General features: G+C 35.9%; 1 protein-coding gene across 3 annotated transcripts in view; it reads left to right on the forward strand.

The window, feature by feature from the left end:
* The window catches only part of Mllt3 (MLLT3 super elongation complex subunit), a 276,781-nt gene that overhangs the window by 155,968 nt on the left and 97,538 nt on the right, over positions 1-23,275 (forward strand). For all 3 annotated transcript variants that reach the window (XR_012440426.1, XM_020185764.2, XM_020185765.2), the window contains exons 3-4: positions 2,018-2,100; positions 12,279-12,422. Coding sequence is in view for 2 of the 3 variants with exons in the window: in XM_020185764.2 (XP_020041353.2) it covers positions 2,018-2,100; positions 12,279-12,422 (227 nt within the window). In the remaining variant the exon portion in view is untranslated. The remainder of the gene's footprint in view (positions 1-2,017; positions 2,101-12,278; positions 12,423-23,275) is intronic.

Here is a 23,275-nt window from a genome sequence, read left to right on the forward strand (position 1 = left end):
CAGCCTGATTTTTGTAATAAAACAACTTATGCTTATGGTTCCCACATACAGTGTCCTAGCACATTGCAGCCATGTTTATAGATGTGTAAACGATGTTTTCTCCTGTTAGAGGGAATCTTTCTAGAGAATCCCTAGTTCAGGACTGTGGACCTGTGTTTTGATCTAAATCTAGGTTCCTGTACTTGCTGCCTCCTTTTATTTTCATCCGGAGAGGTTCCATAGTAACTGGATATTTTAGGGTTAGGTTTCTTCTCTCATGTGAGTCACTTAATGAGAACTATGTATGCTAGACTCTGGGCTATATCTTTTATATACATCACTGTCTTTGTCTGTTCAGGCTGCTGTAACAAAATACCATAGATTGGGTAGCCTGTGAAGAACAGAAATTTATTTCTTGCAGTTTTGGTGACTGTATGTCCAAGTCCAGGAGGCCATCCTGGTTGACTTCTGGTGAGGGTCCTGTTTGGAGTTGCAGTGTGCCTTCTTGCTGTGTCCCACATAGTAGGAAAGGTGACAGAGCTCTCTGGGGCCTCTTTTATAAGGGCACTAAACCCACTTAGGAGGTCTCTATCCTCATGATCTAATCATCTTCCAAAGGACTCACCTAACACTGTTACTATTAGAGGTTAGGGTGTTAGCATATGAATTTTGGGGGACACAAACACTCAGTCACCATACTTAATCTAGACAGTCACATGGTCCGTAAGAGGAACCCAAGGTTCAGAGAGGAGAGAGGACTTTGTAGAGATACCCTGGCGTTTGAGCTGAATTGTGGGTTTGCAGCCTGAACCCTTGACACATTCTTTAACTTCTGAGGAGAATGTTATTTCTGCCCCTGAGGGAGGGGGATTAGCAGGTGAGATTCTTGACTATCTGGTTAAAAGGAACCCCCTTGCGTGTAAAGCAGTGATTCTGACAGTTAATGTTTTGGGAGGCTGAAAAGAGAAGAAATGATAGGACTTTGTGGTTGAGAAGGCCTTTGTGAAGAAATTGGGATTTAAATGAGTAAAGGGTGCTGAGTAACCTTCAGGTGTGAAGTAAGGAGCAGAGGGGAGCCTGGACCAGGTGGGAAATGCAGTGTGTATTTGAGGGGAATCTTTGAATGAGGCACAGAGCTTGTGGTAGGTAAAAAACAGGGGACTCCTGGAAAGGCCAGTGGGGCCGCTGAAGAAGACTTGGAGTACCGGGCATGCAGCCTGGATACTCAGCATATTCTGTTTTACTTTGTTATGCTACTAAACTGCAGTCTTAACTAGAATCATTTCAGTTGACTTGTAATTGATTTTAATTTCCTGGAACTTTTAAGGGAATAAAACCTTAGTTGCTTAGGACCTCTCATTCCCCAAGAGCTTGTATAATTGTTTTGCTTCCTTCTGACTCCATAAGAAGTACAAGAGCCTGATTGTTTCTTATATATTCTTATGTCATGATTAGGTTTTAAGTGTTTACATTTATAGCACTATTTCAATAAGCATTCTTTTGTGGGGGGGAGATGGAGGTGATGAGCCTTAATAGTCACTAGTAAAGTGACTATTACTTTACAGTGACAGAGCCTGTGTTTGAGACTGTCTAAAGAGGGAGGGTGGTGTAGAAATTAGGATGTCTAATTAGGGGTTCAGGTGGGGAGTGATTCATGTCAACACCCAGCTATAGATAGTACTTTTGTAGGAAACTTGCCATTCTTTTCCAACTTGAGAATAGAGGAGCTACCCTGGTTCCCTAAAGCTTTAGAGCAGGTGATAACAACTGAAGTCCATTTACTGGTGATCATGGATGACTATGATGAGTGATGTTCCACCCAAATTTCAGTAAATAACTTACATTTTTCCTTGAGATAGGAAAAAGTACTGTTACAGATTCTGGAGAAGAAAGAAAGAATAGATCAAAGTCTTAACTGTAAAGTTGAAAAGGGGCTCTGAAAACTGGGTGCCAATGGTAAAGGGATTTTTTTTTAGAAAAAAAGAATGTCTTTTTGTCTAATATTCTCATCTCTCCTATTTTCTTTTTAATGTTGCAGTGTGCAAAGACCCACCTTACAAAGTAGAAGAATCTGGGTATGCTGGTTTCATTTTACCAATTGAGGTTTATTTTAAAAACAAGGTATGTAACCTTCACCTATTAATCTTTCAGGAGATCTTCCATTAACTAAATGATTTTTTAAAATAACTTTGATTCACAAACACTTCGATCAGAAGTTGGTTTTAAAATAAAAGCTAATTTTCCTTCCTTAGGATTTTGGTCATCAGTGCCCTTACTCATAAAGGTGGCTATAAAAGAATCACTTCAATTTTATGCAGTCAGATTATATGCAATTCATTAAATGTTCATTTTAAAAAAGAGTAAAAACCATTCTGAAAAGGATTAATATGTGTTTTTAAAATAGAAAAGAGGAATTATGGTTTGTCAGTGAAATACTTCTTGTTTTCGTATTTCTAGAATTTTTGAGGCTTAGAACAATCTCATGTTATCTTTAGCCAATACACTCATATAACGCACACACATACAGTTATTTCACCTAGAAGTATATGGACTCTACTGGATTTAAAAGTTGTCAACAGTACACCTGTGACAGAAGACACAATACTGAATAAATTACCCTCTATGGAGCTTCTTTTCCTTACTTAACAAAATAGGGAGCTAAGACTGTCCACCTCATAAGGCAGCTAGAAGGATTACATAAAATGATTTTATGTGAAGTATTTTGTATATTGCCTCATATAAAAGTAAATGCTTAATAAATATTAGGTGTTTTTGATCATGCTGTTCCTTACTTTTCATCCGAAGATATCATAGTTTGTAAATGCACTACAAAATGAGACAATTCACTTTCTTTGGGAAAAGAACCAACAGAATTCCATGTTACCCAAGCTAGTGCTCCATAAAGTGGGGCCTTTAAGTAGCAGCATTGGTTAGAGAAGAGATTCCTGGACTCCACCCAGATGCATGAAATCAGACTCTTCCCTACAGCATAGTTGTCTGCATAGGTACCAGAACTTTCTTAGAGTGATTCTGGTGGTCGTAGAGGATGAAAGCCACCCATCAGGACACTTTTTAATGTGCAGGTACCTTCCACTGGAAGAGTGGATTTTCAGTTCAGCAAAGATTTGTTTGTGATTAAGAGATAATTCACTTTTACTTAAGCTACAATAAAAGTATTCTGTGAAGTAGGAGATGGGATAGATTTTATTTTCCATCTTTTTTGTTTCTTTCAGCCCTATCTCCTCATGTGCCACATTACTGCTACACCATCTTTCTACAAATCTTCTACCCCATTAATTAGTAATTGTAGTTTTCTTATATTTACATTTTTGGGACATATATTGTAGTAATTTATTTCTCCATAGTTAAAGTTCTAGTGCCTATTTTGTCCTTCACAGTATGCCAAACACTTTACATATGTTATTTCATTTAGAGGTTTATAACTTTCTGTAATTTTTTGGCAGTTCTGGGATATGAACTCAGGGCCTTATTTTTGGTAGGCAAGCACTCTAGCACTTTAGTCACATCCCAGTTGTTTTTGTTTATTTTTTTAAGTTTGTTTTTCAGATAGGGTTTTGCATTTTTTTGCCTGGTCTGGCCTAGACGTGCATCCTCCTATCTCTGCCTCCTGAGTAACTGGGATTACAGGTGTACACCACTATACACAGCATAATTTTAAGAGGTAAAATTCATCCATGTTATAGGATATATCAAGACATTTCTTTTTAAATAGCTGAATAATATTTCATTTTATATAAATCACATTTTGTTTTTTCATTTGTGATTTCATGTCCATTTGACTTGTTTGCACTTTTTTGCCATTACGAATAATGATGCTCTGAATATTCTTTAACAAGTTTTTGTGTGTTAATGTATTCAAGTCTCATGGGTATATACCTAGATAGAAATGTTGACCACATTCTATATAATTCTGTTTTAGCACTTTTTGAGAAACTGTCTGTTTTCTAAAATGACTATACTATTTTACATTCCTCCCATCAATGTATGAAAGTTCTGTTTTCTCCAGTACTGTTACTTTCTTTCTTTTCTTTTTTATTACAGTCACCCTGGTAGGTATGAAGTGGTGCAGAGAAATGATTTGCAATTCTTTGATGACTTTTGGTATTGAACATCTTTTTCATATGCGTATTGTCCATTAGTATATGTTCTTTGGTGAAACGACTATTCAGATATTTCCCCCAATTTATAATACATTTTTAATTGAAGTGGTTGTGTTTATCCGAAGGAATTCTGAGCCTGGCCCCCCCTTGCCCATCTTCTTTTTTATTGTTGCAAGTTTGATTGGTGAAGATCATATGGTACTTTTTCCCTCTTGTTGAATCCTTCTATTCAGTGTTTTAATATCATCTAACAGTTGGGTTATTCCATAGGAAGAATGTAGGCCTTTAAGCCAAAAAGTCTTGTCTCAATGACAAGAGGGAACTGGAACTCTAATCCCTTGTGAGAGGATTGTTTGGTTATGGGAGCCCACTCTTCCATCACCTTAGTTTGACATTATACTGGATTCACTTTTCAAATAATGCTGCAGTGAAATATATTCTCTTCTTTTTTGTTTTTACCTCTTCTGGTCATTTTTACAGGCTCTCAGTTGAGCAAAGAAATCTATTTCCTCAATTGCCTATTTTCCTGCTTTATAGAAATAACTATAAACTTACCATACACTAGATTTATGGAGAAGAAATGAAGGATGGAGAGGCAGCAAGTCGCACTCCTTAACCACACACATACACATACACACACACATGCAGTCTTAAAATTCATGGAAAAGAGTAGAAAACAAGATATAATGAAGACACTTTGGGCAGTTGTTCTTAAGACTGTAAGACACACTCACTTCATAAGAGATTTTAGTTTCTTAAAACATTGAAGGAAGAGAGAGGCACATGAGATGGCAAGCAGTTCTTCCTTTGGGGCTACTGTAAAATAGACATCAAGACTAAAAACTTCAGTAGAGTTTCTGTTTAGCATCCAAAGTAGTCTATTTCTATATTCTAGTTTCAGGTTTCCTTTAAAATTTCATATGATTGCTATTTACACATGTGTGCCATGAGACATATTGCAGTGTTTGTTTGTCATAATAAATTAGGCTACACTAATTGTGCATACATAGAAATGTGGACATACATAGAAATTGTTCATACATAGAAATGGTGACAACAAATAGAATGCCATATAGTGCTTGATGTATATGTCTCAAAAATGATGATGACTTAAGAGTTGCAGAAAAAAGTACGTATACACACATTGGTATGTAAGGTTATGAAATTTATGTATGTTTTTAAAAGCCTGAAATGAATAAATGGGGCTGTTGAGATACACATGTGTAGTAAGAGAGCATGCACCAGAATGGCAACACAGGAATCCATGGGCTTTGGTTACTGAGAGAAGGGGGAGAGAGAAGCTTATAGTATGAACTTCTATTTCTTAAAAAAGAAAAAAAAAGGAATTTGGAGGAAAAATTAAATCTGTTTCATCTCAGTATCTCAGTGGAGGGTATGAGAGTGTGGTATTTTAACTACTTTTCTATATTGATTTTTTAATAAAAATTGTTGCTTTGTCTCCCCTTTTAATTTATCTTCTTAGAGAATCTTAGAAACCAGTCATTTGCTATATTCTGATTTGGATCTCTGAGCTGCACATGTTTTCTTTAATTTGAATTTTAGTGTGGTAAGAACACGAGATCTATGATCTTAACAAGTTTTATATGCAGAGTACATTACTAGTGACTGTATGTGTGATGTCATATAGCAGACTTCTAGAACTCTTCACTTATTTGTAAGTTAATGCCTGTTGATTTTGTTTTGTTTTGTTTTGGTTTTGGCTTGCTAGGCAGACACTCTTACTGTTTGAACCATGCCACCAGCCCCAATGCCTGTTGATTAATAATTCCCCATTTCCCCCTCCCCTCAGCCCTAAGTAACTACTATTCCAGTCTTTTTTATTTGACTACTTTAGAGACTTCATGTAAGTGGAATCATACAACACTTTTCTTCTGTGTCTGACTTATTTCAGCCAGCATAATGTTCTTGAGGCCCAACTGGACATATTTCTTATTTCTTTTCTGACTGAAATGATTCATAGGCAAAAATTTTGTAGGTCTAGGCTACTGCCCTAGAATGTTCATTTCATTTCTTTTGAGCACTATCATGGTGTTTATTATAGGCATTTATTCCACTCTGTCTTGAAAAGTGAATATCCATTGTACTAATGGCTTTCACAAAAATACTCAAGAGTTTTCCTAGGAGTTGAGAATAAGCACACCAAAGTGTTCCACCTAATGTTGGGAGAGCCCTCATACTGCATATGAAGGCCATCATCCTGCCCTGAGTCCCCTCCCAATCCTGTGCCTGTCCTGCTTTCCTAATGAGCTTGTCTTCAGTACCGCTCATTTATTTGAGCTGTCAGAGTCAAGAGGCCAGTAGAGTGTCAGTCCTCTTGAGTTTGTATGTGTTTATTCTGTCTTATTTGTATTTGTGCTCAACAAAACCAGCCTATCTATGAGAGTCATGTGTGTTTCAGAAACTCAAAACTAACAGGCACACTGAAACATAATCGATTGTGGCACTTTAGGTTTCAAAGGATCCGTGCCTCTCTCTTTCAGTCTGTACTCAGAAGAAAAGTGCATGAGTGAATGTCAAGGGCTGAAGCTTCTGCATAGTGAGAGGGGTAATTTGATGTTGCCAAAACCAGATCTGTTCTCTAGAAAACGTATTATCTTTATATACAGAACAAATACATGCTCTCTTATTTGAACTTAGAAGTATCTTTTCTGAGGAGCATAGCATGACAAAATATTGATGACTGCCCTCTAAGAGAAGATATTCAGTTGGCTAGAACACAAGTTTATGAGTACTTTTTCCTTACTCAAAAAATCTTTAAAGGGAAATTTTACTCAGGTTTTGTAGAAAGAGCATCTTCTAGTCTTATTCTTAGGTTTATTGGTAAGTGATGGCTTTTTTGTTTGTTTTGAACCATCGAGGGCTGTTATTATTTCATTCTTTTTGTGCTGGAAATTAGTTGCATTCATCCACTGTATTTTTCTCTATAAAAAGTATACAGAGGTGGCTGGGGGGTGTGGCTTAGTAATAGAGCACCATCCTCAGCACCAAAAAAAAGATAAGGAAAAATATACAGTAGTATATTTTCTCCTAGTACACTTAGAAGTTTAGACTATGATTCCATTTAATTATTGTTAGCTATTTGACATACCCTTTTCAGGTTTCTCTCGTCCATTTGCATAGATGAAAATATAACAATGTAGAGATTGGCAGAGGCAGGGTATGTTACCCTTTAATGTTTTTTCCATGAATTACCTTTAGTTCTTTTAGCAATATCCCTTTTCAGGTTAGAAGTTTAAATATCTGGATGGAATTCTATGATAATAATGCATATCCTTTTTAACTTTTGCTCTTATGAACAATGCTATAATGAATATTTGCAACCCATATTTAAATATTTCAGTGGAAGAGATTCTTAATAGAATTACTGAGTCAAACATCATTAATGTGTAGTATGTTGACAGATATTGCCAAAATGTCCAATAATATGGTTTTCCCAATTTACAGTTAAATTACAAGACAGGAAACTGCCCTCGTTTTTAATTAATTCTAAGGCTGCATTGATTATTTCACAATTTAGGGGAGAGATAAGACAAAAATGATCATAAGTACTTATAAGTGAGACATCTAATTCAGATTGCACTGGAAGGGTTAAGAAAACTTTCCAGAGAAACTAATGCTATATTTAGTTGGGTCTTGAATACTGAGTTTATGATAACAAACTTAGGCAATGGAGAGAGTATGCTGGGGGAGAAGAAGTTTTAGGCATGGGGAACACTCTGTGAGAATGTAAATGAATGTGATGGTAGGAAGTACCGGGGAACTGCAAATGCTTCAGAATTGTGAAAGGAGAGAATGTAGTAAGAGAGCAAAGAAAACACAGGAAAGATGGTAGAACATAATGTGATTATTCCAAGGAAGTTGGGTTGTATTGTAGAAAACAGTGGGCCTTTAAAGGCTTTTTTTTTTTTTTAGGACTGGAGGTGAGTTCAAGTGGCAAGAGCACTTGCTTTGCAAGCACAAAGCATTGAGTTCAAATTCCAGTCCCACCCAAAGAAAATAAAAGGCTTCTTTAATTAATGGAAAAATATCTGATTTTTGTGTTAGAAAAAGAATTCTCTTATTATTGTGGGAAGTAGAATGAAGTAGGTTCAAAAACAAGGAGGAGACTAGGTGAGGTGAAGGTCTAAGCTAAGGCAGTAGCCATAGTGGCTAGAGTTTAAGGAGTATCTCATTGTTCCTACTACATATAACTGGGAGAAAATTTGACTGTAGTGAATGAGGAAGACCAAAGAATGGGGCATGACTTTTACGTGTTTTAACCTTGGCAATCAGTTAGGATTGCTTTTTGCTAAGACAGAGATTATAGGAGAAAAGACAGGTGAACATAACTTTAAAGTAATGTATGGGTTTTGTCTTGCTGTAGGATAATCTACACAACACCTGCCCGTGGTAACTGAGTGAGAACTGGGTTGGTAATGCAGACTTGGGAGTCACTGTCATGTTAGTTGAGCTGATTCGCTGTGAGTGGGTAACTTCTTCCTACTTTGAGAAAGATGAAGAAAGAAGAGAAGCCTATGAAAGAGATTAAGAAAGAATAGCCAGTTAACTGTGAGGAAAACCAAATGAGAATGATGTCCTACCAAGAGAAAGGAGGAGCATGTTTCATGCTAGACTGTATAAGAAGTGAAAAGTGAGTGAGGAAATTAGTGGGGACCTATGGTTTGGGAATGTTTTTATAAGGAGGTAGAACTGTGAATTTCTAGTAAGTAGTACCTACATTCTGACAGTTCTAGATGTTAAGACTTTTAAGTCACTTTTTTTCATCACGTGTTAGTAATGCACAACAAACTGAGCTCGAAAATATCCTAAAAGAGAGTTGTGAGAATTAAATGCACTGAATGTTGAAGGGCATCTTTGTTATCATTTTCATCTACTGTCTTCATCTCACCTTGGATGGTTAAAACTAGTGTGTAAAGAGGCATAAATGTGCAACCAATCAAGGTAATGACTTGAGAGTGAACCTAGGTTTCATGAAATTCTTGTTGTGTTCTCTTGGATAGGATGCTTTTTGTCTACTTAGTTCTTTATTCAGATAAATATTCATCTGACAGAGATTGCATGTCATATATTAGTTTATGTGCAGCTACTAAACTAGTTGTCAAGGGTACAATGATCATCCAAATATTGTTCCCACTTTCAACAATCTTATGATATAGCACAGAAGATGAAGATAATAAGACGACAGTTATTCCGAGATGTAGCAGGGATAAGAGGGAGCTACATGCAAGTGAGGTGAGGGCCAGGGAATTGAGTGAACCACAGTGAAAGCTTCCCAAAGTAAAAGAGAAAGATGAGATGTTATTCAGGGAAAGCAGAAGGTGGAGGAAGGGAGATAGGTAATACAGTGTGTCATAAAACAAGATTGAAACCCAGATTTAACTTAGAACACAATAGGTACTGAGAAGCAATTGGTGACAATGTATTGCTGAACTATCAAGTGGGCAGAAATGGTGTGGAAAGACAAAAAGCCAAGAGCCAGATTGTGAAGGCCCTTAAGTGGCATTCAAGTAAGATTAGGTTTTTATCCTAATGGCCATTGGAAGCTGTTGAAATTTTTTTTTCAATTCTTTCTTTTTTTTTTTTTTTTATTCATATGTGCATACAAGGCTTGGTTCATCTCTCCCCCCTGCCCCCACCCCCTCCCTTACCACCCACTCCGCCCCCTCCCTTCCCCCCTCCAATACCCAGCAGAAACTATTTTGCCCTTATTTCTAATTTTGTTGTAGAGAGAATATAAGCAATAATAGGAAGGAACAAGGGTTTTTGCTGGTTGAGATAAGGATAGCTATACAGGGCATTGACTCACATTGATTTCCTGTGCATGGGTGTTACCTTTTAGGTTAATTCTTTTTGATCTAACCTTTTCTTTAGTACCTGTTCCCCTTTTCCTATTGGCCTCAGTTGCTTTAAGGTATCTGCTTTAGTTTCTCTGCGTTAAGGGCAACAAATGCTAGCTAGTTTTTTAGGTGTCTTACCTATCCTCACACCTCTCTTGTGTGCTCTCGCTTTTATCATGTGCTCATAGTCCAATCCCATTGTTGTGTTTGCCCTTAATCTAATGTCCACATAGGAGGGAAAACATACGATTTTTGGAATGTTCTCCAATTCCATCCATTTACCAGCGAATGATAACATTTCGTTCTTCTTCATGGCTGCATAAAATTCCATTGTGTATAGATACCACATTTTCTTAATCCATTCGTCAGTGCTGGGGCATCTTGGCTGTTTCCATAACTTGGCTATTGTGAATAGTGCCGCAATAAACATGGATGTGCAGGTGCCTCTGGAGTAACAGTCTTTTGGGTATATCCCCAAGAGTGGTATTGCTGGATCAAATGGTAGATCGATGTCCAGCTTTTTAAGTAGCCTCCAAATTTTTTTCCAGAATGGTTGTACTAGTCTACATTCCCACCAACAGTGTAAGAGGGTTCCTTTTTCCCCGCATCCTCACCAACACCTGTTGTTGGTGGTGTTGCTGATGATGGCTATTCTAACAGGGGTGAGGTGGAATCTTAGCGTGGTTTTAATTTGCATTTCCTTTATTGCTAGAGATGGTGAGCATTTTTTCATGTGTTTTCTGGCCATTTGAATTTCTTCTTTTGAGAAAGTTCTGTTTAGTTCACATGCCCATTTCTTTATTGGTTCATTAGTTTTGGGAGAATTTAGTTTTTTAAGTTCCCTGTATATTCTAGTTATCAGTCCTTTGTCTGATGTATAATTGGCAAATATTTTCTCCCACTCTGTGGGTGTTCTCTTCAGTTTAGAGACCATTTCTTTTGATGAACAGAAGCTTTTTAGTTTTATGAGGTCCCATTTATCTATGCTATCTCTTAGTTGCTGTGCTGCTGGGGTTTCGTTGAGAAAGTTCTTACCTATACCTACTAACTCCAGAGTATTTCCTACTCTTTCTTGTATCAACTTAAGAGTTTGGGGTCTGATATTAAGATCCTTGATCCATTTTGAGTTAATCTTGGTATAGGGTGATATACATGGATCTAGTTTCAGTTTTTTGCAGACTGCTAACCAGTTTTCCCAGCAGTTTTTGTTGAAGAGGCTGCTATTTCTCCATCGTATATTTTTAGCTCCTTTGTCAAAGATAAGTTGCTTATAGTTGTGTGGCTTCATATCTGGATCCTCTATTCTGTTCCACTGGTCTTCATGTCTGTTTTTGTGCCAGTACCATGCTGTTTTTATTGTTATTGCTTTGTAATATAGTTTGAAGTCAGGTATTGTGATACCTCCTGCATTGTTCTTTTGACTGAGTATTGCCTTGGCTATTCGTGGCCTCTTGTGTTTCCATATAAATTTCACAGTAGATTTTTCAATCTCTTTAATGAATGTCATTGGAATTTTGATGGGAATTGCATTAAACATGTAGATTACTTTGGGGAGTATCGACATTTTTACTATGTTGGTTCTACCAATCCATGAGCATGGGAGATCTCTCCACTTTCTATAGTCTTCCTCAGTCTCTTTCTTCAGAAGTGCATAGTTTTCCTTGTAGAGGTCTTTCACATCTTTTGTTAGGTTTACACCTAGGTATTTGATTGTTTTTGAGGCTATTGTAAATGGAATTGTTTTCATACATTCTTTTTCTGTTTGCTCATTGTTAGTGTATAGAAATGCTAATGATGCTGTTGAAATTTTAACCAGGGAGTAAAAAAGGATAGATTTTTGTTTTATATAGGTAATTTTAAAGATTGAGTGATGGAGAAATTGAGCAAAATATATTCTAAAGCAGGAAGACCTAGTAGAAGATGGAATTTATCGTAGTTTGGACAATAAATAAGAGCATGGCAGTATGAGTTAGAGGGCTCATTCAAGGAATACTTGGGGAAGAAAATGGCAGCCTCTGATGCTGGGTATAGAGCATGATGTGGGAAGAGGAAGGTATTGGTAGTGGCACTCCACTTAGGAGATTGAGGGGAAGATGATGAGTTTATTCTTTGTGGCATTCTCCTAAACACAAGAAACTGATTTATCACATACGTCCTTTTTGTTTTGTATATAATCCCATAATAATTTTTCTGCTACTACTTTGACACTACAACTTTTAAATGCCTAGGTCTTTTCTATTCCTTACGATGATTAAATCTTTGCTTTTAAAATTTCTATTTTTACCAACTTGTTTCTTTCTTAATTTTTTTTACCCTCCAGGAAGAGCCTAAGAAAGTCCGCTTTGATTATGACTTATTCCTGCATCTTGAAGGCCATCCACCAGTGAATCACCTCCGCTGTGAAAAGCTAACTTTCAACAACCCCACAGAGGATTTTAGAAAAAAGTTGCTGAAGGCAGGAGGGGTAAGTAATACTCTTTTTCAAAATGTCTTCCTATAAAAACCTAGTTGTTTTTTTGTGTTAAGAAGTTTACTAATGTTTTGGGAGAGGTAAAAGTGATAAAGAGAAGTTTAACTGTGGATTCATGGTTTCAGATGAAGAGATACGGATATGAGTCTGAAATTACTTTGTTGGTTGGAACAGCCTTAAGATCTAAGCTGTTCCAATTTATTTTGACAAAGCCTCAGACAAACCCACAATAAACTCTCCTCATTTAAGAAAAGAATGTTATATTAGTTTATAGAAACTTTGTTGTATTAGTTTACAGAAACTTTCAGGAAAAGTTGAAGGTCACGTTAAACTGGTTGGTCAAAGTCTACTTTAAAAGAGATGCCATTGGGACCATTACCCCTACTCCAAATGAACTTCCTTTGTTATCTTATGTGGGTAACTCAGTCTGTAAATTTGAAATTTGTCCTTTAGGATCTTCGGTGAGTTTTTTGGGAAGGTTTTCATATAATTTTATATTCATGAAATTATCATTTTCTGTGAGAATATATAGACCATTACCAATGAAGATGCTTCACTTCACTGATAAATTCTACTTGGGGACTTTATAGGAAAGCATTGGGTTTTATGTAGCATTAGAAGTACCACAATTTGAGAACCTAAGGAAGTTATGGACCCCATCGTGAGAAAATTGTTCATAGATATAATTGTGTGAACATATTGGGTTATATGGACCCCATTTCTTCCTTTTTTATGGTACCAAAATTTTAATATTAAAATTCCTTTAATATTTATCAAAGCACAGTGTTGATGCTACCTATTTACCTATGATTATACCTTTAACAATCACTTGGTCCATTTAAAATCCAATCCTTATTATTTTTCTTTTTATGAGAGTGGCATTTTATGCTTCTGATTATCCCTTTTGGGTATGTTGTTGGGTAATTATAATATGTAAATTATGGGACTTGAGTACATTAGGCTTCTGATAAGGGCAATAGAGAAAAGTAAATATGGCATAAGAACTTTTAAAAATAGCCACTTAGTCCCAGCCTACTCAAGGGTCACCTGTGAGTAGGAGGAGAGGTTAGAGGTCAGTGATAATGTGGTATAGTGCAGAACTGCATCCAGACTCTTGTTGATGATTTCTTGTCTTTGACTCCACTCAGCCTTTATCACAAAATGGTCCTCCTTAATGTCTAACTTTCTTTCTTTGTGTTTAAGTGCTCTTTGAAGCCAACAGATATTTTCTTACTAGATTTCAATTGTGTCTTGACAACTCTAAAATAATAAATTTGAAATGTGAACTCTTCCAAGTTCACATTATTTGACCTGTATTATAAATTCTTTAAGGGACTGATTGCAGTGAATTTTGTAGTGAAATAAAAATTCACTTGAAGTCATAGTAATCCCATAGGTTCTATCTATTTCATATGGGAAAATTAAAGTTATCTTCTTTGAAAATGTAAAAAACAATTAATAGATTGAAACATTTTTACTTGTCTAGATTTTTGACATATTATTTTTACCTGACACTCAAACATTTACCTTTATCTTGGTATTAATGAGGCCTGTGTTGATGTTACTAGCTTTAGAGCCATTTTTCCTTTTACTAGAAATCTATCCATGATTGTGTCTCTTCAGGTAAACTTTTTTAAGGCTGGGTTTTGGGAGGGAGATGGGGTATTCCTTATTTCAAAGTATGACATGTGTGACAGATATATTGTTCTACCTTTAAAGAAAAAAAAATAGAATACCCTTCTTCATATGTACAGAGTGTAATCGTGTATAGCTTAAGGCATGAGTGGAGTAAACTTAATGTTTGGCTACAGTTCATTTTCATTCACTTTTTTATTTTAAACCCAAATTACACAGTGCTATTAAATTGAGCTTGGCTCTTCTAGAGATCAGAAAGGTTGTTCTTAAAGATGGAAGCATCTTAGAAAAAAAATGCTTTTTAGCTCTTAGAAGAGAATGATTCAAAAGAACTTTTTGCCAGAGAATCTCGAAAAGTTGTAGGCTTTTTCTATTTCATAATCTACAAACCTATAGCTACATGGCAATTTTTTCTCTCACTAGATTTCTTTTTTTTGTCATAACTATTTTGTAAATAGTGTTAAAGAAATCTTTGTGTACTTCCCCCTTATAAGAAATATACCTTGTACTCTTCTATTGAATAACTCTAATATTAAGGTTGTCCTTGTTTCAAAAGAAAAAAGTACTTTTGTTGGCCAGATACATTTAGATTGAAGCATTCTTTTCTGAGACTATTGAAACGAAGAATGATTTCTTTTCCAACTCCTGAAGGTAATTTCCTCTATATTAGAGAGCTCATTGGAGTTCACTGCGGAATTGTGGATTTTGTTTAGGACCTCACCCCAGTCTGATCTTAAATAAAAATAAGACAGAAGGTAGAGGTTAGGAAATGGAAAAGAATAACTTAAGAGCTTCTTTTTAAATTATTTATAATTATTATATATACTTTATATATATTTATAATATTTTTTATTTCTATTATTTTATTAGTAAGGGAGAAGAGTCCCTTTATTTTGAGATTTTATCTTTTGATTGTCAGGGGGAAGGGGGCAGTGAGCACAAGACTTTTAAGGGCAAGGTGTTATAACCTACTTGTCCTTGACTTTTAAGCAAAGGACCAAGCTTGCTCCATGGAGAGAAGCACCTCTATTTCATTGGGGCATTTCTATTTGTTTCTCATTAAAAATGAACTACAGTTCTTTTCCAGATCAACAATTCTCAAATTGTGTTAATCAGGTTGTTAGGATTAAAGGGCAGATTTTTTTCCCTTTCTATTCATTTACCAACTTTATAATAGGTGGAATTCAGTCATATTGAAAAATGGTGTGGACCCATGTTTATTGCAGCGCTATTCACAATAGCCAAGTTATGGAAACAGCCAAGATGCCCCACTATTGACGAATGGATCAAGAAAATATATTTATACACAATGGAATTTTACTCAGCCATGAAGAAAATGAAATCTTATCATTTGCAAGTAAATGGATGGAACTGGAGAACATCATTCTGAGCGAGGTTAGCCAGACTCAGGAGACAAAAATCATGTGTTCTCCCTCATATGCGGTCTTTAGATCAAGGGCAAATACAGCAATGTTGTAGGACTTGGGTTACAAGACAAGGGGAGAACATATACAGGAGGTACGGGGTTAGATAGAAAACCCAAAACATGAAAGCATTTGATGTCCCCACTCCAGAGGAATTAATACAGAAACCTCAAAGTGACAGAGGTCAATAGGAGAAGGGAATCAGGAACCAGTGTAAAGATCAGTTAGAGATGAATCAACCTGGGTTGTAACACATTTGTACATGAAAGCAACGCTAGGAATCTCTCTGTATAGCCGTCCTTATCTCAACTAGCAAAAATGCTAATGTCTTTCTTATTATTGCTTATTTCTACTCTTCAATGGAACTGGAGGAAAGCGCAGAACAGGTTCTGCCTGGAAGGGAGGGGGGAGGGAGGGGAGAGTGTGGGGGCGGGGTCAAGAGGGAGAAATGACCAAAACAATGTATGCACATGTGAATAAATGAATAATTAAAAAAAGAAAAGAAAAATGGTGTGGAAAGACTTGCTATCTATTACTCCATGACACTGAGTTGAAAGAAAATGAGTTTTTCTTTTGAGTATTGACAAAACAAAGAAATATATTAGCTATTGTGTATCATAAAACCACAACTGATTATTCCACTGACTTGACTCTAAATTTCTGATTAGGTGGGAGTGCAATACATTCTGATTAGGAGGTTTTTAGTAAAAACCTCATCTCTGTTATCTTTCTAGCTGGGTTGCCCTGGATAAGTTAATGCATCTTACTGAATCTGTTTATTACTGTGAAATGATGTGGTAATGTTTTGCACACAGGGAACGTGTAACCTAGTATGTAGCTCAGAGTAGATTACCCAACGCTGTGGTTCTTTTTCTTTTTGTTACTGACTTAGAAGATAAACAGATGCTAAATTACCTTTATATCAAGCACTTAAGTATGTAGTGAAAAAGGTTCATTATCTAAGCTACTCGGTATTTATTCACAGAAGAATGTGGTTAGCATCAATGTGACATTGATAGACCTCTGTTGTGTTTAAATGTTAGTCTTTGGCATCTTTCTTCAAGTTTTCATGTTGGGTGTTTGTATTCGTGTAAAGTGTAACTTCAGGTTTATTTGGAATATCGTTTTTTTAAGATTTAAGTTTTCATTGAAAAATTAGCAGTTTTTACCATTATCCTTAATTTTAAATTTTTGGAAAATTAAAGGCTTTTAAAAGCTATGTCCCCTTCGAGGATTTCACATGTTTATGTCCAACAAGGTAGTTGCATCTTTGTGCTGCTATTCATAAAAGGGGCAAGTATGTTTGGAGAATTGAATTTATTTTATAGCTGCTCCCCTTTTTTGGCCTAGAAATCAAGTGGTTTGCTTTGGTTCTGTTGTTCTTTATGGGATGGCAGGGGATATGAGCCAGCCTGCCTGCCTGCCTTCTTCCTTCCTTCCTTCTTTCCTTCCTCCCTCCCACCTTCCCTCCTTCTTTCCATCCTCCCTCTCTCCTTCCCTCTCCTTCTTCCTTCCTCTCTCCCTCCCTCAATTAAACAGGGCAAAGTCTAAACATGTTCAGTCTATTTCTGAATCACTGGCAAGCAGTTAATTCTGAGGACTGAGAATTAAAACTAACCACAGCAGTTGTTAAAGCCAGGGTTTCTGCAGGCAGAAATCCAATTCTGTTCAGACACCACCTGTTTCAATAGGACATTTCAGACGCCCACTTGGCAAGGTTTGCTGGAGAAGACATGGGGAACATGCTTTCAGTCTGTATTAAGGCTGCAGTGTAATGCAGTCCTATTTCTCTGAGTGACAGTTACATTTATGTATGATCTGGTTTGCAAGAAATAAATTGTAATTTTTCTAAAACACTGCTTATTATGAAGTGAACTTCAGGTCCACAGTGGACCTCTGTCAAGGGGTTTTGGTTGTTGAAAGGCCACAGGGGTCTTATGATAAGGAGCTTTCATTAATGCAGCTGTGTTACATTGCAAGGAGCTGGAATGAACCTGTGTAGGGTGATTTAGTATTTCTCTGTAGGAGAGTTAGTGAGACTTCTAATTTCTAAACTGTACAGACCACATTCTTTCTCTCCAGTTTTAATTAGATGATTTTCATTAGCACAAATTAATTGTACAGAGGCGTTTCATTGTGACAATTACGTACATGCATATGAAATACGTTGATCAAATTCACCCCATCCATATTACTCTCCCATATTTTAATTTTTTGAAGAAGTAAATATACATACCATATAAACTGATATAAAGCAAGCCAATAATCTTGCAATGAATAAGCTTGTACATAGGTCTTTGTGTATGTGGGTAAGTAGTCTGTAGGATAAATTCCTAGGATTAGAGTTGTGGTTCCAAGGCAAAGTAGAATTTAAGTTTTGGTAGACATTAACAAATTTCTTGTTAAAGAGGTTCTAATACTCTGTGCTTATACCTACATCTGTGAAAGTATCCATTTCTCCTAATAGTGATTTATTAAGCTACCCAGCCCCCCAGTCTGGTGAGTGGAAATGATATCTCATTTTTAATTCACTTATGAATGATGATGAGCAACTTTTCATATGCTTAAAAAGCCATTTTCATTTCCTCTCAAAGACCACATTTTAATGTGTTTTAAATTGGAAATATTCTAAGTGTTTCAGTTTCAACTTAAATTTATGGGTACTCTTCCCACATACTTACATTTGGAAAGGTTACAAAAAGATACAGAAGCCTGTCTAACCAAGGTCTGTATTTTCAGTCTTTCTTCGATGTGTAACAAATTATATTCTTAGGAACTGATTTGTCAAGACTTTGGCTTGTAAAAATATGGGTGGCTTTTGTGGCAAACTCATTGTGACAGTGCCCATAGATGGATAGCTGGCTGCTTATTTTTAAAATGACTCAAAGAAAATAATACAGAAAAGATTATTTTACTGGATATATAGCATCATCAGATTTTTGGATATTTGTTTTGGAATAGGTGTGCTTTTTTATTATTTTATGACATATATCATCCTGTAATTGTCTATCTAAAAAGATAAAGAATGCTGCTGTTTTTCACAGGCACTGATAAAAGATGATTTATTTAAGTCAATGTTAAGATCAAGCAGGCAGCCTCATTCATTTGATAGTTTCTCAGAAGTTAATTTTCTGTCATGTCAGGAATTTTCTTCTTCTTTCTATATTTTTGGCTGCCTCTCTCTCAACTCTGACAAATTAAGTTATGAAAATAGAACACATATGTATACACATATGATAAATAGAATGTCAAAGTTGTAAGCCATAATTCCAAATATAACAATGATTTCTTAAGTTCTTTTAAGAAAGCAGGGCCATGAGAGTAGGAAGATATTTATGACATTCAGAAAATTCAGTAGTTTTATGGTTTAATATCTTGTAAAAGTCACTCAAGTTGATTACAAGTCAGCCACAGAGTTTTGTATATATGCACCAAAAAATACCTGCAGTCTAAAACAATTTTCCTGCCTTTGTTTTTTCCTTCCTTCCCAACTACATGTTTACTTTTTAAGTCAGGAGGGAAAAAATAAGAGTCATACTTTTCACTCAGTTCAAAGCTCAGATATTCTAATGGCATAAACTAAGCAAAGGCTAAAAGAAAAAGAGGACAGGTAGACGTTCCCAGAGTGCATGCTAAGGAAAGTTCTGTTGAGTGCTGGTTTAGCTGTCAGTTGTGTAAGGTGTGCTCCATTTCCTTCGTCAGACCTCCCGGAAATAGCAGTTCAGCTGACTATATATAGGAAGATCTTAATGTAGTGCCCTTAATTTATTCACAAAGGGACCGCATAGATATGCTATCTGAAAGAAAGCCATGTACAAACGTGCCCTACTCCCACCCCAGTGGGAAAATAAGAAATGAACAGAAAAGGTAGAAAATGAAAGAACACAGATCTTATAGAATTTTCAAATTAAAAAGCAGGTTTTTTTTTAAATACAAAAATATCAAAACTGACAATGATTGACTTAATTTCTCTTTCCCTACTTGACTCATGTAGTTCTATATGCACTTGTGTGTCTCAAAGCTGAATACTGAGTTTATCTTTTCCTGAGTTTGCTCTCTTACTTTTAGGGTAGTAAGGGAGTTGCTTTTGAGAACAGCTGCTTATTCTGATTGCCCTCACTAGATGTTTTTAGGTTTCATATTCTATAATGTTAAGTAAAAACAATTTGGGGATAAAAGGTGGGGAGAAAGGGAAAGGAGGCTGTGTTTTCTGATTTTTTTTCTTGTTCCATAAGTTATTAGAAAACCCAACAGTGATCAGAATCTGAAGGAGCAGTTTAAAAGATAAATGTCTGAAATTCTTGAAATAGACATTTGTGGCTCATTTCCAGGGAGTAAGTATAGATGGTAGGTGGCTTAATATAATAATCTTTTATTACCACAAGGGACATAGCCATAGTGTAATAGAAAGAATGTTTCATTTGATATCTAAAGGCACAAATTCAATTCTTGGATGTGCTGCTAATTCACCTTGGGTTTTAGGTTGGTATAAATCTAAAATAAGCTTAACATCCCCTCCTTCCACTTGAGATTATTAAATATAAGGTGGTACATTCTTAAGCAATCAGCAAATAATCATATTTATTGAAATGACTTCTTTTTTTTTCCCCTATAGTTTCATTATGTTCCGAGTTAAGCCATGGTTTTTGTTACCTGGAATGGGGAAAATAAAAAGTTTACAATTTGAAGTCTTTAATCTGATAATAGTATTCTACAAATAACATACTTTAGCTTCAAGAAGGAATCTATGGTGGTGCATGCCTGTAAGCCCATCACTTAGGAGGCTGAAGCTGAAGGATCGCAAGTTCAAGGCCAGCCTGGACTACACATATATAGCAAGACTGTATCTCAAAGTTAATTAATTAAATAAATAAAATTTAAAAAGAACAAATCTCACTTTTTCTTGTTTTTAAAATAAATGTGAATCTTAGAAGATGCAGACTTTCTAGAAATTCAAAAAAGAAAATAAATCATTGTGGTCTTCACTATGACTCTGGTCTCTGTCAGTATTCTGTATTGTATTTTTATGTAGATGAGACCCATCTAACATTTATATTTTGCACTTAATGTGTTAAGCACAAATCATGTAGCTTTTAAACTTTGTGTTTATTTATCAATGTCATTCTGGTCTCCCCTCCTCTTATAAGATTGTTTTGGACTAAGGCAGAATAGGAAGGATATGATGTGTGTGTCTGTGTATATGTATAGGTAGGAAATAGTAAACAATTTCTTTATTCTTTTTGGGGGGATATCATACTAGGATTTGAACTTAGGGCCTTATGTTTGCTAGGCAAATTCAAAAGAAGGTAAAATGGCATGTAGATTGCTTAGAAATGGCAAGATAGTTAGAGGGCGAGAAAAGGTGCTTGGTTGAAGCACCTTTTATAAAAGGATGTAAAAATTATGTATTATATTTCTCTGATTTTTTTCATTATTATGGACCTAGGAAACCTAACTTTCCTGTAAAACTGGACCTCCATTGGATTTTCATCCCTCTGTAAAGTTAAAGTTCTAATAAATAATTTTTGCAAGAAAAAAAAATAAGGTAGTTTTGGGGGCCTAGAGGTAGTGTGAAATGGTTAATATAAAAAGCCTGTTAGTGGAAAGATTGGGTAAAATAAGGATTTCCCATCCACAAAACAAACCAGTTCATCCAACAACAGTTAAAGTAAAATGGAGGTATAATAAAAATTTTATTGACCATATGAGTTTCAGTTTCAGCACAAACTCTTGTTGATTCAAGGTAGGAATTTGTGTGGGTAATGTAGACAGACGTCCACCCCTATGGTATCCGTGATATTGGGAAAATGAAAAATAAGTGCTGTCACTATCCCCAACCCCCCCATGAAGTCCCAACCCAAGGAATATGGCACAGCTAGTGGAGTATATCCCTTGGCTGGGCATCATTGTGCAGGGGACCATCAGGTTAACCATTTTGCAGTGGCACTATTTACAGGTTCATTTGCTATTAAATGAAACTGTCTTGGCTCAGGCAGTCTAGACAAGAGTTTTCTGGGGAAAATAACAAATAATTCTTAAAAATTCTTCATTGGAGTATTCTAGTTTTGAATAGCCATGTCCTTCAAAGGTTTAGTCTGGCCTCCCATTCTGCTTTCTGCTTTTAGCTTATGAAACTGTCTTCCAGCATTCAGATTCATAATGGTCTGGTTTAAGCCCAGGGAAGAAGAGGACTTTTGATGAGATCATTGTGGTAAGCTATGATGCCAGTGACTGTGAGACCAGACTGTGGTACTTCAACACATTACTAGTTTGAGAAAATGGACTGGCAAAAGGAGATGTGGTGATATCTACCAGGATGTACTTACCGTGAGGATGAGTTGAGATAATATATCAGAGCTTATTAGCACAGAGACTACTGTATAGGAAAAACCTATTAACACTTTTGTTGCTAATAAATTTAGATTCCAGATAGGGCTTTAAATGAGTAATTCATGCAGTTTTGAAAGTGAATAAATACTTACATTTTGTAGCTGAATAGATAATAGGTCAACCTGCCCATTTTATAGACCAGTGAACTAAGGCATTAAATCTGAAATGATCGGTCAAACAAGCAGGGTTTTCATTTGCTGTTCTTGTGTATTCTTTGTATGGTAACACAGTTCAGTGCTTGCTTTCTTTTAAAAACGCAATTAAAAGAAGACAAGGAGTTAGAAATTTAAAAAATCCCCAGGGCCATTTCTTTTAGTTGCTTTAGGGACAATATTGCAATCTTGTATGAGTCCCCTTCTGAAGACAGTGTGGGAAAAGTGCCAGATTGAAGCAGCTCCCTTGCTGCTATCAGCAGAAGACATTTTTTACTTACTGCTTTGTAGACTTAGGCAGACTCTGCAGACTCAAGTGTCTGTATTTCTCTTGCCTCTGAAAATATGGTGTGAATGGAGAAAAGGATGATTAGAAAGCTCCCTTGCCCTAAACGTTCTTAAATCACTATCAACCTATCTTTGAGAGATTGGTTAGGATTTCATTTTCCATAAATTAGAGGCAAACATAATTTTTGAATCTTTTAAAAAAATTTGAACAGCAAGACCATGCATGACTTTAGAAGTGGTTTTCCTTGGCATTAATCAGCTTATGAAAAAGTCTGTAATAAAAACAACAAATTACTTTGTAATCTACCAGGTTTTTGAAAGTAGAGATGCAAATAAGTCATGGGGTAGTAGTGATTGTTGGAGTGCTTAGATATTAAGATTTTTTTTCCTCATGGTATTAAAGTAGGATGGTTATGGGTAGGACAGTGTGACAGTAATACACTAACACTCTATGACTAACTTGCCACAACTCTGCGGAAGCTGTTTTGGCTTCTTGATAATCATCTCTCCTCCCCTCCTTAAATGTAAACAATCTGAAATCGTAAAGATAGTAGAGAATATTTGAATCTAGGACAGGTAGGACAGGCTCAAGAGATCCAAGATGGCTTTTCAAGTTTTAGGAAGACTTCTGGCAGATTTTTATCCTTTTGTTTTTGAACTCATAGATTGAAGTTCCCTAAACAAAACTGTTTTCTTTTACTCCTGAAAATCCAGGTTGAGAAGACTTTACTAAGTCTTTCTCTGTCCCTTCTTGTTTCAGATGTCATCCTTCATTGCACCCATTGCCTGTGCAGGAATATCTGAAGTGTTTTACAAATTTTAAAATAACAAAATAATTAAAATTCTCTTCCAAGAGAATTCTTTTTAAGTGTAATTCTTGTCTTATATGGAGGAAATAAAGTACTTTTCATTTTAAAATATTTGAATACCTCCTATGGGTGAAGTTTAATGCCAGATT

Source organism: Castor canadensis, chromosome 13, assembly GCF_047511655.1.
Source record: "Castor canadensis chromosome 13, mCasCan1.hap1v2, whole genome shotgun sequence".
NCBI classification, from domain to species: domain Eukaryota; kingdom Metazoa; phylum Chordata; class Mammalia; order Rodentia; family Castoridae; genus Castor; species Castor canadensis.